Genomic DNA, 20,708 nt, shown 5'->3' with positions numbered 1-20,708 from the left:
AAAGTCTTAATTTCTTGAAAGCCGAAAGTGTCAGTTTACCACCCCACTTCCACCCCCCACCTGGCCAAGTATTTATCATGTACTGTCGTAAGTAATGTTCACTTACTGCATCTTTTTCGGCAGTATGTGGATGAGGTGGGGGCCCCTCAGTTCCTGAACATATTAAGTTTGCAAGATCTTCAAAACGACTTCTCATGTTACCACAGTCCGTTCTTTCGAGTCCCCCTTTTTCAGCTTTATCTATAAGTTCTGGTTGAAGTATAATGTACACAACTGACATGAGCCATAGACAAGTAACTTCAAAGTCCGGTGTTACAGAACCGTAGGGTTTCATAATGTCAAGTGCTCGTAGGTCAAACGAAGCATTATAAGCACACACAGATTCACAAGCGTTAAGAAGTTTGTGTAGGTTCTTTAGTGAGACTCGAGGTTGTTCTAGTTGTTCTTGACCAGGTGGGAAGTACGCTTTTTCAAGTTCCTCCTCCTTGAAACCGTCTATTAAAATCCCTGGCTGCCGCCGCTCCATGCAATTCCAAAGTCAAAAGCTCGTGGATATTCTACTGGTCCGACTGTCTCGGTATCAATTGTTGGATTAAGTATATTCTTGAGAACGAGGGGGTAAGAGCGTTCCTAATTACCAAACATGGAAGTCTGTAGTCGTGGCAAATTTCTAAGAAAGTCTGTTTGAACTTATTGTGAATCTCTTCTAGTTCTTCTAAGGCGGTACCGGTTATTTCGTACGACCTGGCTCGAGCCAACACATTCCGCCTGCAATAATCCCAGGGCATATCTTTGAATATGATAATGAAACTGGGTAAATGGTCAAATGCTCTAGAAACAATCTTTTTTTCTTCCCACTCCGTGGAAACGCCCCGGATTCTAGAAAAAGTCAGATGTTGAATTATGGAAGAGTCACAAATAATGTATTGTTCTGAAGGGAGGGGGGAGGAAACCTCCCTCCTCCTCCCAGCCTGACATTGTAAACTAAGCGTATGTTCTATAAACTGGTTCTGAAAATCGGCAATCGAAACGGGGGAGCGCCCATTATAAAAGTCGGCAATGTTGCTGGAAAAACTAGTGTCAAATTCTGGTACGTGATACGGATCCAAATTTATTGCATCGTAACTCTTACCACTTCCAGTTGGTCCATTTATGAATATGTATGACATTTTAGGATACTATATCATAGAATTTTTTTTAAAATTATTTTTTATTAAGATATATACGATAATACAATGACAATCCTTTCTATTTCAACTGCAATAAAAATACTTGAAACCGGAGAAAACATCAAAATTGATGATGGAGGCAAATTAGTATTTGGTGAATATGTAGATCCTTTCATATACGTAGACAGTGAGCTAGAAGTAGTTTTCAACATCGGACCTAAATATGGTTCGGGAGGAGATCCAGCTACATGTGATGGGGTGTGTGTCAGTTGGCAACTGAGTCTTCAAAAGTTTACTGATTTAATAATATTCCGTACCCTAGGTGAAAGTTTCGATGCATCTACTGCTAAAAGTTATGCTGCAAGCCTGGCCGCTCACTCCAAGAATAATTCCTGCGGATTTTACAATCCATCTAAAGTGTATCAGAAGCGAGGGAGCGAGGCACAGCCGGGCATGAGGTATTTTAAATTTCAGTTTAAAAGAGGGAGAGGGGCTCACGATTTCGCTACATGTATTGATATGGTTCAAGAAATTGACTGCGGTTTTAAAACAGTGAGTCCGTTACTACCAGTCCGAGAAAATCCTGCTATTGTACCTCGTAATATCCGAAAAGGTAGTAAGATAGAATTCTTAGCATTTAAACCGCGCTTAAGTAAGCGTGGCCTTTCTTTCACTGTTGAGAGATTAATATTTTGTGCTGCGCCTAATAAACCAGAAATTCAAGATGTGGAAGAACTAGTCGACTTAGAAAGATTAGGTGAGATATATAAACAAATAAATGCTGACAAAAATATTATAGTGGATTTTGATGACCTATCATAGAATAATTATTTTCATTTTAAAAAATTTTTAGGATAGTATATATCATAAAGATGGCCCGTCGATTACATACAGCATTCAAGGGAGCAGTTTTACGAAAAGAATTTCCTGAAGTCAAGCGAGTCAAGGATATCGGGAGCTGGTGGATATTGAAGGTATGGTCAAAGAAACGGAACGAAAGATGTACTCTGTTTATACTGAAATGGAAGTCAAATTATCGGATCCGAAAACTGGTAATACACAAAATCGTACATTGCCTGTTAAATTAAAAGATACATACACAAAAGATGTAAGAGGGGCGAATGTGGGGCAACAATTAATAGATCGCTACGATCGTATGCTTGATACAATTGAAAATGTTGAGGGTTCTGGTCTCGTTCTCGAGGAGATACTTAATTTTAAAGTAATTCTAGTAGAAGTTTTACTCGGGCTGGGCTGGCGCAGTCCAACTTCCCGGATGGTTAAAAAATAAGCATTGTGTGAGCGATCTGGTGCTACCTTCGGGCAGCGAGAACTGTTTTCAATACGCCATCGTAGCAAGTTTAAAGTTGACCGACCCCGAGTTTCGTGAAAAGAAATGTGGTCAGGTAAGGAGAAAATGGAATACGTACGCCCCATTTATGGCTGACTACTGTTGGGAGGGAATACCCACGCCCACGCCCGCCGATATGACTGTATTCAGGCGCTTCGAGCAGCAAAATCCAGGCATCAAACTTCAAGTATTTCAGATCTACGAAAATGATCCCGATCCGTCCGGCATAAATGTGTTATATAGTAGCTGTAGCGGAGCCCCTGACGGAACGGAAGGCGGAGCCCGTTCCGAAGGTGATAGGAATCAAATAGCAAATATCTTACTGATAGTTGGCGAAGACGGCGGCCGTTCTCACTTCATACCAATTACTGCGTTAAATCGCCTTCGTAATTCTCGTACTAATCGAAAGAATGAGCGCAGAAGGAAGTGTATTTGCCTGGTTTGTAAAGAGGTTTTAAGTCAACAGAAGAATTAGAAATACATCAGGTGTACTGTGGAACAGACGACGCCCAGCCAGTTTTTCCTAAGGAAGTGTGTCAATTCGAAGGACATCGGAAGAAGGTCCCCGCCCCCTACGTCGTCTATGCAGATACTGAGGCAATTATTGAGAAGGGGACCGGCCGGCACATTCCAATTTGTCTTTCGTATGTTATGGTGGAACGGGGTGGGGACCTTCGGAACGAGGCCCGGGCCGACCCACTGTTTATGGTAAAAGAACATTCACAGGTCTCTCCTGTGTTACAGACTTTCTGAAGGATATGAAAGAACGGGCCGAGTATTATTCGAAATCGTATTATTGGAAAATAATACCGATGAGGGATCCTTCTAATTACCGGCGCGACGGATGTGATCCAGTCTGTATTGCATGTGGAGAGCCGGCAGGATACCGAGTAGTGAAGGAGGAGGCGACTTTTTATTGCGAAGGATGCCGGCCGTCGAGAACCATTCCTATCTACTTTCACAACCTCAAGGGATACGATGGTTCTTTTATTTTGAAAAAGTTACATGAAATAGATGATGGTCCCGGACAAGAGCCAAATTTAATAGCTAAGACGAGCAATGGTGGAATTATGGGTCTCTCGAAAACATTTATTTTTAGTGGCTCAATTGTTGTTGCTGGAGGGAAGAGGGAGATAAAGAAACGTTTATTTTCTATAAAGTTTATGGACAGTGCTCAGTTGATGATGGGGTCATTGGCGAAGTTGGCAAAAACTGTGCCGGAGACCCACGGGTGGACGGCGGCCCCACTTTCATACCCGGACATTCAAAGGGCGAAAGGTTTCTTCCCCTACGAATATTTAGACTCGGTTGACAGACTGGGAGAGGGTGAGCTCCCGGAGAGGGAGGAATTTTATAGCGAATTGACGGAAGAGGGGATTTCTGAGTCTGATTACGAACATGCATTAAGAGTATGGGACGAAGTTGGATGTAAGACGATTCGTGATTATATGGAATTCTATTGTGAGACTGACGTTCTACTTCTTGCAAATATATTTGAAAATTTCCGTGACACATGTTTAGAAGCATATAAGTTAGATCCAGCCCATTATATGTCAGCGCCTGGCTTGACATGGGATGCTATGTTACTTTACACAGGTAATAAATTTGGGCTCATTCAAGATGCTGAGCAGATGAATTTCGTACAGAGGGGGATTCGAGGCGGTATCAGCCAGTGTAATATTCATTATTTACAGACAAATCATCCTGCTTACGGGAATTATGATCCAGAGAAACCAGTGACCGAAATAAAATATCTCGATGCAAACAATCTCTACGGCTGGGCAATGAGTCAACCAATGCCAACGGGCGGACTTCATTGGATGACGATGGAAGAGTGGGAGGAATGGGCCTCCGGCGGGGCCCGAGGCGGTGGAGCGGGGGGCGGAGCCGGAGGGTGGGGACCTGGCGCCACCTTTCCACCAAGTTTTCTAGAAGTAGACTTAGAATATCCAGCCGAATTACATGAAGAACACAGCGATTTGCCATTAGCGCCGCATCACTATGAATTTCCGAGGCAGGGCGGTCGACTGATTACAAGTGTGATGGATAGAGAGTCCTATGTCTTACACTACAAGTTGCTGGAATTCTATCTTCGGATGGGAATGAGATTGAAAAAGATTTATCGGGTGCTTGCTTTCGATGAAGCTCCATGTCTCGCGAAATATATTGACTTTAACACTAAAATGAGGGCAAAGGGGAGGACAGATTTTGAAAAGAATTTCTATAAGCTGATGAATAATGCAATGTTCGGTAAGACAATAGAAGATGTTCGAAAGTACAGAGACTTTAAATTTGTTTCGGACTGGAACGGCACGGATAGTGGACGTAAAAAGATTCAGAAGTATAATCCAAAGATGAAACATATAACTTTCATAACTTCCGAAGAGGATGGCGATTCCTGCGACAGTGCCCTACTGGAACTGAAACGGATGAGCATAGATATGTAAAACCAGTTTTCATCGGCGCCGCAGTACTGGAACTTTCTAAGCTGCTTATGTATGAGACGCATTACAATTACTTTCGGACCAGTTCCCTGGAATACGATTAGCCTACATGGATACTGACAGTTTTGTTTACAGTGTACCAATACCCTCCCCGGATCCGGACGTAACTTTCAATGATATAGTTCGGGAAGATGTGGAAAAGAATGGTGAGAAGTCTATATATGATACTAGTGGGATGAGTGACCCAAACTTTCCGAAGATTAATAAAAAAGTGATAGGTAAATTTAAAGATGAGTTGAATGGTGAACCTATTCTTGATTTTGTCGGCATACGCTCGAAAGTGTATGCTTTTCGAACTCCCGTTTCCGAGACGAAAAAAAATAAGGGGTGAAAGATGTTTGTGTTAGAAAACATTTGAACTTTGAAGATTATAAAGATCTATTTGAAACTGGGAAGAGCCGGAGCCGGCACAATTTGTACAGTTTGTACGGAAAAAGGCTGGAGAAATCCGTAGTGAAAAGCGTAGTAAAATTATGATGGCGCCAAATGATATCAAGCGTGTGCAGTTATACAATCCAGACACAGGCGAATGGTTGCAGAAACATGGCCGATAGGACGGACGACGGGTCATGGTTACGGTTTAAAATTGTAAAGACATTAATCTACTATTTTCAACAGTGACCTGGGCATCACTGATAACATAAATGTGGGCAAATTATTATCATTGTGAGCGTCATCGCCAACCCACGCGGTATCTTTCTTCAGGATCTCAAGTTGAATTCCGTCCTTTGTGTTCATTACTTTTAAACCATTTCCATGAAACTCAATATCTTAAAACTACGCAGATCGATAAACAGACAGAATTTATTCTTCAAATAATCGGCCTCATCTATATCAATTTCACACCAATCTTTATCTTCAGCAAAATACCGTCGCACCTCTCGCCAAAATTGTCTTGGTATCATCTTCTGAGCGTACACTTTATTTGCAATGCCTTCAATCATTACAGACACAGATTCAATGGAGGGGTTAATGAAAAGTTCACTGTTCAGTTCTGCCTGATTCTGATTTTTAGTGAAGAGTATAGCGATACCTCTAATGCTACGTCGTGGTACATTTATATTTTCATTGATACCGTGTCCGATTCTTTGAATGGGATTGTTCTAAAATAATGTATATGCTCGTAAAGGTAACTTTTTCCACTGTTGTAATAACCAGCAGTTGACCCGCGAGTTTGAGGTCAGAAATTGTCTCGTATTCCATTTGAATGTTTTTTAATTTATAATTGGTTGTAATAAACTGATTACTGACAAGTAATTGGGGGGCGGGTGCCAACGTAATTTTCCCATTCGATATGACTCCCTAACGCTGATGGATATGCAACTCCATGGCCTGTTATGAGGGGGTGAGTGAGACGAATAGCATATTTTGTTTTATATGTGTCGAAAAGTAACTTATCGCCCACGACGGCGGCATCTGCATCGGTCGAACCGCTTCTTATTTTCTTAGATTTTCGTTCTGAATTCCATACAGTGTCATGTTCGTTCTCTCCTTTTTATGTTTGAAGAGATCGCGATAACATTCAATAAGGTTATATTTATTCAAATCGAAAAGTGTCTGGCCCTCAAATGTGAGTTTCATACGCTCCACCAAATTTTTTGCAACATTTTGTACTACACGGGTAGTTCCACCTCCCATTACTTCGAGATCAAAAACCAGGTCGAAAGTATCTGGAACTAAGAGTACTCCGCTTTCTAACTTCGGACATCGTATGATAAGTGTCTGGCCTGGATCTGCCTCACTTGGATTATGAGCAATCACGTGATGAGTTCTTTCTGACTTCGTTCCATTCGGTATTCGGTTGGTGAAAGTCGGTGATAATGTTCTATCGTACCCCATTTTTCGTGTAATGTATATAGTAGAAGAAAAAAAAAGAAAATAAATCACATCTTACATTTCACTTCGTGTATATAATGACTTAGAAGAAAATCACATCTTTACGTAAATATTTCCGTCTGCCTGAAAGATAAATCGATTGCCTGTGTCGCGAATCAATCGAAGGACCCAATATTCTTGGAGATGATGAGCCTCTTGGTCATCCTCAGTATCCTGGAATACAGCTATGAATTCTAGTCGCTAAAGAAGTTAGTCTTCTGACATTCCTTCACGAAAGCTAAATGTTATGATATAGATTATCATCTTTGAGCCGGACACCTGGATTTGCTCGAAGGATATGTCGATTTACCCGCCGAAGTTTACACCATTCCAATTCGACAGAGAAACCAAACAGGTCTTTATTTTTAGAAAGAAACTTTGCAATATTCTTTTCACCAAACATGTCGATGCCATATTAATACATAATTTTATTTATAATGACTAATGTTAATCCAGTTAAAAATATCCATAGCTGTTCTCCAACAAATCCAACCACCGATCCTGCTGTTTTTAATAGAAAACTGACGAGGGAACCGATTAAACCTGGTATTGCAGCAGCACTTTTTGCGGCCAAGGTTTTTAACCATTCACCAAATTGCTTTACAATTTCTTTCGCTTTTGTATATACTTGGGTGGACCTGAACCAGACCCGCCAGTTCCTGCTCCTCCTCCCCCTGCTCCCCCTGCTCCCCTCCTCTAGTTACAGCCAGGGCAATTGTTGATATTGTCATTCCAAGGGCAGTCAGTATTGCAGCGATTGTATACCATTTCGTTTAAATAACTCAGTCAGCTTCAGTCTCAGTGATAATTCTGGATCATAAATTACATCACGAAGAGACCTAGTCGTAGCCAGACTTTCACGTGCCTCACTGATCTTACCATGTTCGTATTCAATTGATTGTCAACTTTAGCTTCTCTTGTTATGAGTTCAGCTAGTAGTTTCTTGGCTTTTTCTTTTCCTTGGGTGCTCGTTTCAGGATCCTTTAACTGTTTTTCAACTTCTTTTTTCTCTAGCATTATTTTCTTTTTTTCATTGTTAAGCTCGCCAAGACGCATATTCGCAATCCTTAATTCATCATTAATAGCTCTATATTCAGGGTTTTCATTATTCCATTTTTCGATTTTATTTTCGATAGTATGTATTTCATCGGCATTATCGCTAAAATGTACTCGTAAATCTGTTATTCTATCTCTGAGTCGTCCAATGTCGTAGGGTTTGAGTTTATCGGCCGGCCTTATTAATAAATGATGCACTTCTTCATCAGTCAATGGAAGTGTCTCACCTAGTTTCAGACCTAATATTTCTCTTCTAAATTCTGCAGCTCCCTTACCTTTATTGAGGAGGGCGCTAAATACCCTTTCCTTTATCTGTTGTCAACCTTGCTTCTTTAAAATACAACTCTCCATCCCTAAACTTAGCATCCGCATGCATTAGTTGTCGTTTATCCAGATCAGTAATATTTTTTTGATCTAAGTAATGGTCAGCCATTTGCTCTGTAATTCGTCTTCTCTGGTTAATCAAACGTTCCACATGCGGGCTGACTTCTTCTTCTTCGTATAAGGATGATTCAGCAATACGAGTATCATCATCATCACTCCAATTAGTTTTAAATTCATCGAGATCCTGGAGTTCTATATTTTCTTCTCCTCCTTCTGCCATATTGTATTTCTATATTACTACAATTATTTTTTATCATCCCTTACATATACAGTAAAAATGCACATCTCAGTTGTTGAAAGCGTTGAACAATTGGCTGATTACATAGAAAGAACAAGTGCTGCATATCGACGAAGTTATAAATTAATGGGTCGAATTGATATGGCTCTTAATATTACTAAGGGAATTCTTGTAAGCTCTGCTGTAATAGCAGCAATTCCAACAGTTCCGGTACTGTTAGCCTTAACTCCTATACCAGGTGTTGTTATTGATGTAATACAAGGGAAAACGGGTGTAGCAAAGAGACGAGAGAAATATAAACATTATTATGTTCAATATAAACAGCTGCTTACACAAATACAAGAAAAAGGCGCAACCCTTCGGAACGAGGAGGCTCCGGGGTCAGAACTTATTCAGGACATATTTCATCAGGCGCTAGAAATTCAAAAACAAGAAGGATTTAGTCCACCTCTGGAAAGATACCTAAGACATTATGGATTAAATGGATATGAAATTTAGTTAACTTCGTGTTCAACATCAGCTAGACTCCGCGACCGGCCGGCCGGACTGACAACACAGGTAAAAAAAAAAGCTCCTTTATATAGGCTAGTTTGATGGTGATGACTCACACGGAATTTCCCGTACACCTTCGGAACGTGTATAAACATGCTCAGCAGGGAATTTCCCGCTTAGTTCAGGACAATGCACTGCTGCGCGTGCGTGAGTTCGTATATAGGTCAGGGTCACACTTTAGTTACATGGATGGTTAATTTTTCCTTCGCTTCATGTAGATAAATGAATAAAATGGGTGTAAAATTCTTACTTAATCCCAGTTGTCCACGTTTACTTTATTAACTCTATGGAGAAAAATAAAAATTTTCGAATTTCGAAAAACTAAGCCTGTGAAAAGTTTTCTTTCACCAAGAGCTTTAAAATGAACCCCCACATGTGGTATATCAGAAGAGAATTGTAAAAGTTTGAGAGTCCGAATGTCTGTCCCCGAGATGCATTCTACCTTAACTGCACAAATACTGCGTGCTATTGTATGAACTTGTTAATCAAGTTGATGATTATCTCACTGTCACTATTTTCCCATCTTATCGTCTCTCCATTCGCAATTCACTTCATAGTCCAGAAGTGCGTCAAATACGTTGTAGACTCAGTATGGTAGCACACATTATTCCATCTTGAGTTTGGATTTGTCTAGGAACCAATCAAGCCAGGTTGGGTTCCATCTTGTTTCTATCTTCAACCTAGCGGCAGCCCATCGTCAGTTGAAATGCTCAAGCCACTTTGCAGGAGTGGAAGGCAAATCTATACTTTAGATCCGATCGCTGTCATTAGATTGTAAATATATATACGACAAATTGACTGTGTTGCCAACCAAATAATGCTAATTGCAACGTATTCATAATTAAAGACCCAACAAATTTACTTCTTACAATATCTTTTCAGGATTTTTTTCATGTGTCAGCAATGAGGGCACAGTCACAAAGATCAACCTCATGCTATTGCACGCATTGAAGAACCGAAGTACACTTAGTAACATCGACTGTACTAATAGGTCTTGCATTATTACTGTTGATAATCAAATTCAGGTCCGGACTTGAATTCAGTCGTCAAAAAGAACAGCGCATGCCACACATCCGTATGCCGCCATTGCAGAGCAAATACTGGGTATTTAAAAATGGTGTAAGAAGCAGACCGAGAAATATACTGCCTGATTCGTGGAACAAAAATTACTGCAAACACTGAGAGAAGTAATTATTAAAGTTCCTCTTCTATGGAACCAACTTCCAGACGAAGTTTCCTGTGTTCCAACCTACCTATTGAAGAGAGCTTATTGTGATTAATTCTGTTAAGCGCCAGTGAGCATCCCTGATGGATACTAGGCGCTATAAATATTGTTATCTATCTGTTATCTATCTATCTATCTATCTATCTATCTATCTATCTATCTATCTATCTATCTATCTATCTATCTATCTATCTCTCTCTCTATCTATCTATCTATCTATCTATCTATCTATCTATCTATCTATCTATCTATCTATCTATCTATTATTGCCTGTGTGCACTGCGCTCTCATATCAAGGAAACATGCGTCTTACTATCCCATATTTTCTCCGGCCAATTCTGCCATAACTTGTGAAAGCTCTAAAGGTCAATGGCAGAAAAGGTCCAGCACATTCTTAAGGACGGGGACTATGTACGAAAATCAACGTCTGCGCAGGTGTTGCGCAATATTTATGTCGTAACAGAGTGAGCTAAATATCGCAAAAGGAGATTATTTGCGACATCTTAAATTTAGGCTGTGTTACGCATAAATGAAGGTAACGTATTAACTTGATGATGGTTTGTTATGAATGATCAAATTAATTATGTGACGATAAAATATTGTAAATTTTCATGATATTGGCATCGATGTGATCGATTTAAGAAGGTACCGTAAATGGACTGGACCCTGCGTATCATACCGCCATTAGCCATCAAACTACGTCGCGCTATCAGTGAAACTATGTCGTTTGGTCGTGCCAGTCGGCTGAAAGTCACAGGTAGATTCACTACCAAAGCAACACAGAGCCAGAAGAGTTTATGAGGCCCTCAAGGATAAATGGCAAAACTCTAGTCATGAAAATTTAAAATCTGATACTCTTGTCGAGTCGACTGCGGCCACAACGGCTGACGACCATTGCATGCTATGTTTGCTCGTGCAACTCGGTTCCGGAACCCATATGAATTAGTCATATGTGAATATGATGAAGTCTACGATCCTTGGCGGCCAACAACCTACAGTGCCACGAGGAGAGATGGTAGGCGAATTGTTGATCTTGGTATCCTTGCAGATGGTTTATCTGGCTGCAAGCAATGCAGCCTGGCGTTACGGATGACTGACACTATCAGCGAGACTCGTCATGGTCTGGGCATGGATGTAAAAACTGGGTAGCTGGCTGCTTGTCAGGTGTTGCAACCCCATTTGTAATTTTGTCAACGTTATTCCCTTGGCCTGAGACACGGACCAAATAAAACGATTTTGGATGTAAATACCAAACTTGCAATTGGTAAGTACGAATTTTTTACTTTTTTTGTTTCATGCACGCGCGCGAGTGCCAAGTCTCACGTTTACCTCAAAGCGAACAGATGGCTTGATAATATAGTCAGTGCACAGAAACGCTAGTTTTCCATAAGCTGACAGTAACACTGGACTGGTCATAATGCGACTCAAGTGTTATATTTATGCCAGAATTACAAACATCGTTTCAAACCAGCCCAGTGATCATGTGATGTGGATCGAGTTAGCATCAATCTACACATTGCTTATGGTCATGGCACATATTTATAGAATTTTTCAGGGACAATGAGACTACCGTTACTTCCTTTCATAGTGTCATCAATTTGGATCTGTCTAGCCACTCTAGGAAGCTATTTATGTAGTTCTTCTTATCACAAATGTACCCTGAAGTGTTGGCTTTGGAGTTGTATTCTCACACTTTCCCTGGACATGAAGTATAATTACTTCTATTCTGTGAGATTTTGGTAAATACAAGAAATTGTATCTTATGACCATAAATAATTTCAAACTCGAGTCGAGACAGCCCATTCAGTTAACAATACAACAAAAATATTTCAAAAATTTATACTGATGTCATTGTAAACTTGTCATTGTTTTGCCATAGGTAATGAACGGATTGTCATGTCTCCAGGGAAGTATGTGTGTCACGTGCGTCCTATCTGGATAATCAAGAAAGAAAGAGACGGATGAAGAGCCAGTCCCGGTGTGCCAAGAAACATCGTATCAAGCTGAAGGCAAACAAGTGTTTACAACAGAGTGTCCAAGAACTCCGTGAAGGTGACACATACACAACAGGAATTGACCTTGTTCAAAGTAATTACTTGTTTAATCTTGTTTATAATTGATTTGAATGAAAGTTTGGATTCAGATAGATGTAGATGAATGATTTTAGAATCAATGTAAAATGACTCTAAATTGCTAATAGTTGAATGCTTGTATTGATATGGCTCCCTGCATATACTGACTTACCTTTCAACTCACTGGCATAAAACTGATGAAACATGTGCATGAAGGTCTGTAGTAAGTTTGACATTTATTGATGTGGTAATATTGTAAATGAACACACAAAAACCTAATGCTTACAGTATGACATGTACCATTTCATCTGCAAGTGTGCACATAGTCATTGAGTGACCTGATGTACTCTATCATTTGCTGGATGGCAATTTTTTCATTTGCATAATTGTAGAACTAGTTACTCAGTTCATGTCTGCTTAAAGTTTGTGATTTGCCAAATACCTAAAACATTTAGCCATGGACCATAGGCTGTACTATTTTGTGAATATTCTGTTTCATTAGAAGTAAAAACTGAATCATTCATTCCCATATATTTTATCTGTATCTGTTTCTATTTTTTTATTCAGAAACCCAAGATATACAGGAGATACCTTCCCTCTCTACAGAACCTGTTCCACAACCAATAGAATTGACTGATCAACCTGTAGTGTATTTTGACCTGGAGACTACTGGATCAGGTAGGTGTTGTTGTTATCAATGTGATAATACGTGTTGTTTAATCTGATATTGCAATCATTTCACTACTTCATCACAATACCTTTAGAGGCTACAAAGGCTATTGAACTGTACACACAATGATCAATCATTAAACTGAAGCAAATTTTTACTGGAAACAGAACAAGTTCACCCATGATTCAAATTTCTGACAGCATTATTTTAATGATCATGACTTGCTTATCAAAATCAGCAATGGTTTACAGACAATAGTTAGATGACATTATTTTCATACCAACAAGCCAATCAATGCCTCAAGTGTCAGTTTCAGTTTATTACTTATCTCCCAGGGCAAAGTCTGACTCAGCAAATGAAATTTTCATTGAAATTTACTGTAATCCAAAATAACATAAACAAATTATCTTGCCATTTGTCATGAATTTTTTTTCTCTTTCAGCAAGAACATCACACATAACACAGCTTGCAGCTGTTGGACCAAAAGGGTGTCTGAATGTGTATGTGATACCTAGGATTCCAATAAGTGAACCAGCATCAAGAGTGACGGTCTGGCAATGAAAAATGGAATCCTAACACACAATGGAAAACCTGTCAGTGCAGTACCTGTAAACAAGCATTGTTGACATTGTGTGACTTTCTCGGACCAGAACCTTGTATTCTGGTTGGACATAACATCAAGTCATTTGATTGTAGAGTTTTATATAATGCTGCTGTAGCAACAGATATGGTTGATCAATTGTCTTCACACATTGCTGGCTTTGTTGATTTGTATAAAGTCTTTAAGACCTCATATCCTGATTGTGAAAAGTACTCACAAGTTGAGCTTGTTCAAAATTTGTAGGAGAAAGTTACAGTGCACATGATGCTTTAGCAGATGTGAAAGGTTTAAAAAACTTATTGAAAGGTACAGCCATCTTTTGATGAGTTGACATTTACATGGGAGTTTGTGAGGGAGTCTGTAGAGCATGCAAAGGCAACAAGCCTAAACATGCAAACCTTACATACTCTTGTACTCAAAGGGTGTATAAGTAAATGTATGTGTAAGAAAATTGCAAGCAGTGGCCTTGCTATGGGCCATTTAGAGCTTGCATTCCACAGGAAAGGTAGAGAAGGCATTGAATTGTTGTTGAAAGTGAAAAATCAAAATAGTAAAGAAAGGGTGACAAAATCAAAACAAGTTATCAATAATATTTGTAAATTTTTCTCTCACAGAATCAATACTGTATGTCTAGCATCATAACTTTGAAATTTATGGAAAACTCCATGCTGACTTGTGTTAGATATTTGATAACTTTAACTGTTAAAGTTCTCCTGACATGACAAACCCATCTCAATTGCATTAGCAAACTTAAGTATAAATAATAGGTGAAATAAATTCATTACTGTTGAAAACTGTATCGTTGACCCTAGAATAAACACTTTTTCACCCAATCACAGCGATTTGAAAGAACCCACCTCAAGACCTGAAGTTCTCTTTTGGTGATCTTACAAATACGGAAGTGACGCAAATACAAACACAGTACCGCTGAGCCTAGCCAAGACTGTAGACGTCCCTAGAATTTGGAAGATTATCATGTTCAAAAAGTTCTGACATGCCAAATTGCTGTATATGTATCGCAGCAGAGTGCTCAATGTTTCCAAGTGATTGTGTTTCATTACTTCAGCTTTCAAAGACCCAGGATTATTTGAAATCTGGGTTGCAAGTGCAGTGCCTGAAGCAGAACTGGACACCTATCCAGTACCCGCAACTTGTGTTGTGCATGCAGTGATCATGCATTTGAGGCTGCTGCTTCCAAATCTGCACCAGATCTGAAACAGTGAAAGCTATAGTACTAGGATTCAAATACTTTCTGCCATTGTCATGGTTAGGAATTTGCCTTCTGAGGCAAAACACAAAACATGTTGAATATTTTTGCAAAACTTCGCAAAATGAAAAACACTAAAAATCACCCATACACGAGAATGGCTGAGCAAGCAGCCTCAAATGAAATTTTGCTCGTCTACTGAGCTACTTTCTCTTGCAGGCTTATAGGGTGTCATTTGCTGTCAATCTGTGATATTTACTTAGAAGTTATTGCTGTCACATTTTTAACTACTATAGACTATAGTCTATAGAAGCTATTGGGATGGGTATCCGTCCGGCGTCAGTCTGTATGTATGTATGTATGTCCGTTTGAGATGCGTCCGTCCACTCAAATATCTTGAGAACCGCAGTACTTACTGATTTGATATTTATCTTAATGTGATATATTGAAATTATGATGAAATCTTCAATTTTTTATTTTTGCAGCTAATTTTACCATTTTTTGTCAGGCCATCCTGAAATGAGCTATCAAAGATATCAACCTTCTCCATCCATACATGTGTCACAAAAAGTTATTCTCTACAGAACACACCAGAGCTGTGTCAACCGCTGGTATAAATATTCGGTTAACAGGTCCCTAGGATGACCTTAGTGAGATAATTTTATACAGTCAGGAAATACTAAATTTTGTATCAATGTCTATAGTAGCTTCAGAGACTTTGGTCCTATGTTATCCTCAGCTGGTTTGGAAATGTCACTCATGTCAACACTCTGTTCACTAACGTAGTCATTCCGGTATTCAAATTACAAATTTTTCTTATAACTTCAAATCATTTTACACATTGGAATATCTATTTGCATATAAACCAGTCATTTTGAGGTCATTTACAGGTCATGCAGAGCTGTTGAGACAATACTGAAAGATTTTGTAGAATATTTATTGTACATACTATGCTTGGTATTATGGCATCTAACTATGCCTTACTTAACAATCTATTGTATCTTGAAATACTTTTAGTGTGTATGCACAGTTGGCTTGGTGATTCATTCTCCATCTTTTAATCACTCCAGAGCAAATAAGTAAATACAGCATAATATTTATAAATATTGATATAAAATATTTATCATATAATATAGATTATATAAGAAGATATCATACTATGATGTAAGTATATATGAAGTAAGCAATAAAGCAACATTATCAATCAGTCAAACCCTGCTTATGCTCTTTTTTCTACACTTGTGTAAAGGACACCCTGTAAATCAAAAAATAACACTTGAAACTTCCTCAATATTTGTTGACATATAACCAATGCAACAACATAAGCAAAAATCAGAAAAATGACAATATTCTCTGATAATTTTTGAGCATGTACTTTGCTAAACCCTTTTTTCCCTCTTGTTTTTGTTGACATAATTGATCAAAGAAACTATATATCCAAAAATCAGAAAAATGACAATATTCCATGACAGGTTTTGAGCATGTTCCTTTGCTGAAAGTGTCAAAATGTGAGAAAAAGGCCCTTTTTGTTAAAAAAAAACATGGGGTAGGGGTACTTTAGGGACCTTCAAACTTCAAAAGTAGCATGGGAACTCCACTTTTTCTGTTGATATTTATTGACATAATTGATCAGAGCATATTATATACAAAAATAAGAAAAATGACGATATTCCCTGACAGGTTTTGAGCATATTTCTTGCTGAAATTATCCAAATGTGAAAAAAGGCCCCTATACAGCTATGGGAAAAACATGGGGTAGGGGTATTTTAGGGACCCTCTAACTTCAAAAGTAGACTGGGAACCCCCCTTTTTCTGTTTATTTTTATTGACATAATTGTTCAGAGCACAATATATTCAAAAACCAGAAAAATGACAACATTCCCTGACAGGTTTTTAGCATGTTCTTTGCTGAAAGTATCAAATTTGGAGGAATAGGCCCCTTTGTAGTTGAAAAAGCATGGGTTAGGGGTAATATAGGACCCCCTAACTCAAAAAGTAGCATGGGGACCCCCCTTTTTCTGTTTGTTTTTGTTGACATAATTGTTCAGAGCACAATATATTCAAAAATCAGAAAAATGACAATATTCCCTGATAGGTTTTGAGCATGATCCTTGCTGAAATTATCAAAATGGGAGAAAAAGCCCCTTTGTAGTTGAAAAAGCATGGGTAAGGGGTAATATAGGACCCCCTAACTCAAAAAGTAGCACGGGGACCCCCCTTTTTCTGTTTTACTTTTGTTAACATAATTGTTCAGAGCACAATATATTCAAAATTCAGAAAAATGACAATATTCCCTGACAGGTTTTGAGCATGATCCTTGCTGAAATTATCAAAATGGGCGACAAAGGCCCCTTTGTAGTTGAAAAAGCATGGGTAAGGGGTAATATAGGACCCCCTAACTCAAAAAGTAGCATGGGGACCCCCCTTTTCTGTTTATTTTTGTTGACATAATTGTTCAGAGCACAATATATTCAAAAATCAGAAAATGACAATATTCCCTGACAGGTTTTGAGCATGATCCTTGCTGAAATTATCAAAATGGGAGAAAAAGCCCCTTTGTAGTTGAAAAAGCATGGGTAAGGGTAATATAGGACCCCCTAACTCAAAAAGTAGCACGGGGACCCCCCTTTTTCTGTTTATTTTTGTTGACATAATTGTTCAGAGCACAATATATTCAAAAATCAGAAAAATGACAATATTCCCTGATAGGTTTTGAGCATGATCCTTGCTGAAATTATCAAAATGGGAGAAAAAGCCCCTTTGTAGTTGAAAAAGCATGGGTAAGGGTAATATAGGACCCCCTAACTCAAAAAGTAGCACGGGGACCCCCCTTTTTCTGTTTATTTTGTTGACATAATTGTTCAGAGCACAATATATTCAAAATCAGAAAATGACAATATTCCCTGATAGGTTTTGAGCCAGATCTTTAGTAAACCAGCAAAACATACGAAACAGGCCTGTCAGTAGTTAAAAAAGCATGGGGTTAGGGTGCCTTACGAGCCCCTAACTCAAAAAGTAGCATGGGAACCCCCCTTTTTCTGTTCATATTTGTTGATATAATTGATCAGAGAACAACATATGAAAAAATAGGAAAAATGACAACGTTCTCTGACAACATTTGCGCATGTTCTTTCATGAAAGTTTCAAAATGTGAGAAAAGGCCACTTTGTGGTTGAAAAAGCATGGGTTACGGGTACTTTACGACCCCCTAACTCAAAAAGTAGCACGGGAACCCCCCTTTTTTCTGTTTATTTTTGTTAATATAATTGATCAGGCCACAACATATGCAAAATTCAGGAAATTGACAATACTTTTAATTTTGAGTATACCTCCACCTTAATGTAGAAAGGATTTACTACATGTATTTGTGATATATATCAGGACTATAGACTGTGCAGCGATCTTCCGCTGCACCTTCGCATGATGGGGAACACAGTGGATGGAGGGACTGTGATGGGACAAACCAGTAGCTTGGTTTGGGTACTACCATATTACCGCCCTCTATGGTGAATCAGTGGAATTTACTTATTGCCTGTGCACTTGCTCAAAAGATGCGGCCGCAGTGACATGGAAGTAACTGGGCGCAAAGCTTTTTCATCCGTCCGATTACTGCGTTGCCACACCCTATTGTTCTCCGAGGAATTAGAATTACAACAATGAGTTCCATTTGTTTTGTGCCTTTTTTGTTCGCACGAATGAAGACTTTTGTCTACAGTGCGAAGCTTTCGATTCTAGATTCTCTGTCGTTACAGTTGAATTTAGCCTTCAAGAGGAAGCATGGCATGTTTTTTTGTACCTTTGCGCGCTATTCTTGGCCTGTTTCTTTGTTGTGTGAAACAAATGGTTAGAATTAATGGTGATCCAACAGAGTGTCACATAGTGACCGTGCCTTACATCTCCATAATTAGAGATTAAAGGAGCGGGGTAAAAAAACTGAAAACCGGTACTGAAAACCGCACGCCAATGGACGAAATCTGGCTATTGACACGCAGAACTGTTATTTTTTTTAAACAAAATTTCATAGTTTGTAAGCGATCAAGGCTTCACTTCGACCGTCGAAATGAAATATACATTTTTCTTGCTGGTAAAAAAGGGGGGTGTCATTCTCGCTAGACTGGGCGTCAAAATCCAGGGTCATCTGAAATTAGGACAGTACAAAGAGGCTAGGGTTAATGCTCGTTTCACATAGCACGGGGGAGTCACTCAGGTTTAGAAGATTACCCATCCAGTCAAAATTCCTCGTTTCCGGACACTTATCTAGGGAAATATGGTGGATGTCAAAAAGTTTTTATTTCCTTATATCATTTCTTCATACTTTGAATACAAGGCCCTGCATCATCTGTTTTATTAACATCTGGACCTGACAAATTAGTAGCAACAGCACAAAATGCATATTAGTTTTGAGTGAAGGAAAAGAACAATTTATGGCAAAAAAAAATCACGTCAAAATTTTTATTTTCAAAAGAAGAACAAAAGATATCACAAGTTTTCGGTAAAAAAGAGCTTTGTTATAAGTGGTCATTGTTATGGCTTAACCTCAATTTAAATCCAGATTCAAAGTTGTTTTGGATAGATACAGAAAATGAGGCGAAGCCGAATATATTGCTGGTAGTTTGAACAGACAGGTCTGATTCACAAAGAAATTCCATGCTATTGACAGACGCCTATCATTACCCATGGCCAAGTAATTAACCGTTGTACCTGGCATTGGTTGTCTCACAGTCCTCCCAACCACGGGTGGTTGGTTCGAAAAGAACAGCAATACACATTCATACCGTACATTACGCAATACGCAATTATGTTCACGTGTCGGTTACGTCACTGGTCAGTGTCGCACAGTGTATCCATCACTGCGTGTGTCACGTCCGATGTTTGACAGCAAAGACGGTTGCATCTCGGCGGCAGAAAACAAACGGAGAAAAGATGAAAGTGGCGACCAAGTCAAAATGTGTTTATGCAGTTATGCTGATATGTCCGGCACTCTTTATAATGACTTTGGTTTATTCCAATGTTCCCACGAAGAAATCTCGATGGAGCGGGTATACGGTGAGTTAATACTCTCGGCCATACTCTCGGCCCAAACATGTAACTGACGTGCACAATAAGACATCGTACGAAATCTTACACAACACCTTGGGCATACTAGTACTCACAGTGTTCAGTTTACTGTACTTTAAAAATCAAAAGAAAGGTATGACACGGTGTTGCCTTCTTGGTCCGTGAAGGCAATGCAATCCAACTTATTTCAGTGTGTGCGTTTAAATAGTAACCATCTTATATATCTATTTATCTTTGGCGTTAAAGTTTCAAGTTTATTACATTCTCATTGGGATTTAGTTCCATCTTGACTGAAAAACCTGCCGGTCGTGCACACTCCACTCCTCTCCTTGTAAGTACATGCGTGTGTAACGTTCGTTGGAAAAGTTTTTGAACCGAAACTATGATTAAATCATGGTTGTTCGCACACTCCAAGGCAAACAAAACGCAGAAATTGAACACAAGAGGTATTTAGCTTTCGACAAATAGTAGGTAGCGTGTTATTTCGTCTTTAGCTGCAATAATGCGTCCTTGAGGAAGGTAGTCACCTGTAATCTAATTATACGCATCTAAAGTCAATGGGGCGTTCCTATATGCCAATGTGAGGGCGCTGTTTTAAAAAGCGGCCATCTTCTTAAAATTTGTGATTGGTTAGATTTTCTCTTTTCATGGTAACTGTGGTAAAATTGGAACAGGTGACAGTATACCTTTAAAGGTATACAGTCACCTGTAATCTAAATATGCCCATATATGGTCAAAGGGGCGTT

The 20,708-nt window shown here is 39.1% G+C and overlaps 2 protein-coding genes across 3 annotated transcripts in view; both read left to right on the top strand.

Moving 5' to 3' along the window:
* LOC139115898 (uncharacterized) overlaps positions 1 to 20,708 on the top strand; it is a 34,427-nt gene that overhangs the window by 11,670 nt on the left and 2,049 nt on the right. The window contains exon 1 of one of the 2 annotated variants that reach the window (XM_070678318.1): positions 19,745 to 19,950. The exons of the other annotated variant lie outside the window; for it this stretch is intronic. Coding sequence (XP_070534419.1) covers positions 19,828 to 19,950 — 123 coding nt within the window. The 5' untranslated portion in view covers positions 19,745 to 19,827. Of the gene's footprint in view, positions 1 to 19,744; positions 19,951 to 20,708 lie in introns of those variants that run through there. 2 annotated transcript variants of the gene reach the window in all.
* On the top strand, positions 12,275 to 13,657 carry LOC139116569 (uncharacterized). Its single transcript, XM_070679164.1, has 3 exons — positions 12,275 to 12,442; positions 12,994 to 13,104; positions 13,539 to 13,657. The coding sequence occupies exons 1-3, from the start codon at positions 12,316 to 12,318 to the stop codon at positions 13,655 to 13,657; spliced, it is 357 nt and encodes a 118-aa protein (XP_070535265.1). The 5' UTR covers positions 12,275 to 12,315.

Source organism: Ptychodera flava, chromosome 17 (genome assembly GCF_041260155.1).
Source record: "Ptychodera flava strain L36383 chromosome 17, AS_Pfla_20210202, whole genome shotgun sequence".
In the NCBI taxonomy this organism is placed as follows: domain Eukaryota; kingdom Metazoa; phylum Hemichordata; class Enteropneusta; family Ptychoderidae; genus Ptychodera; species Ptychodera flava.
Note: the sequence above shows the minus strand (reverse complement) of the source record. Positions and strands in the feature narration are given on the sequence as shown.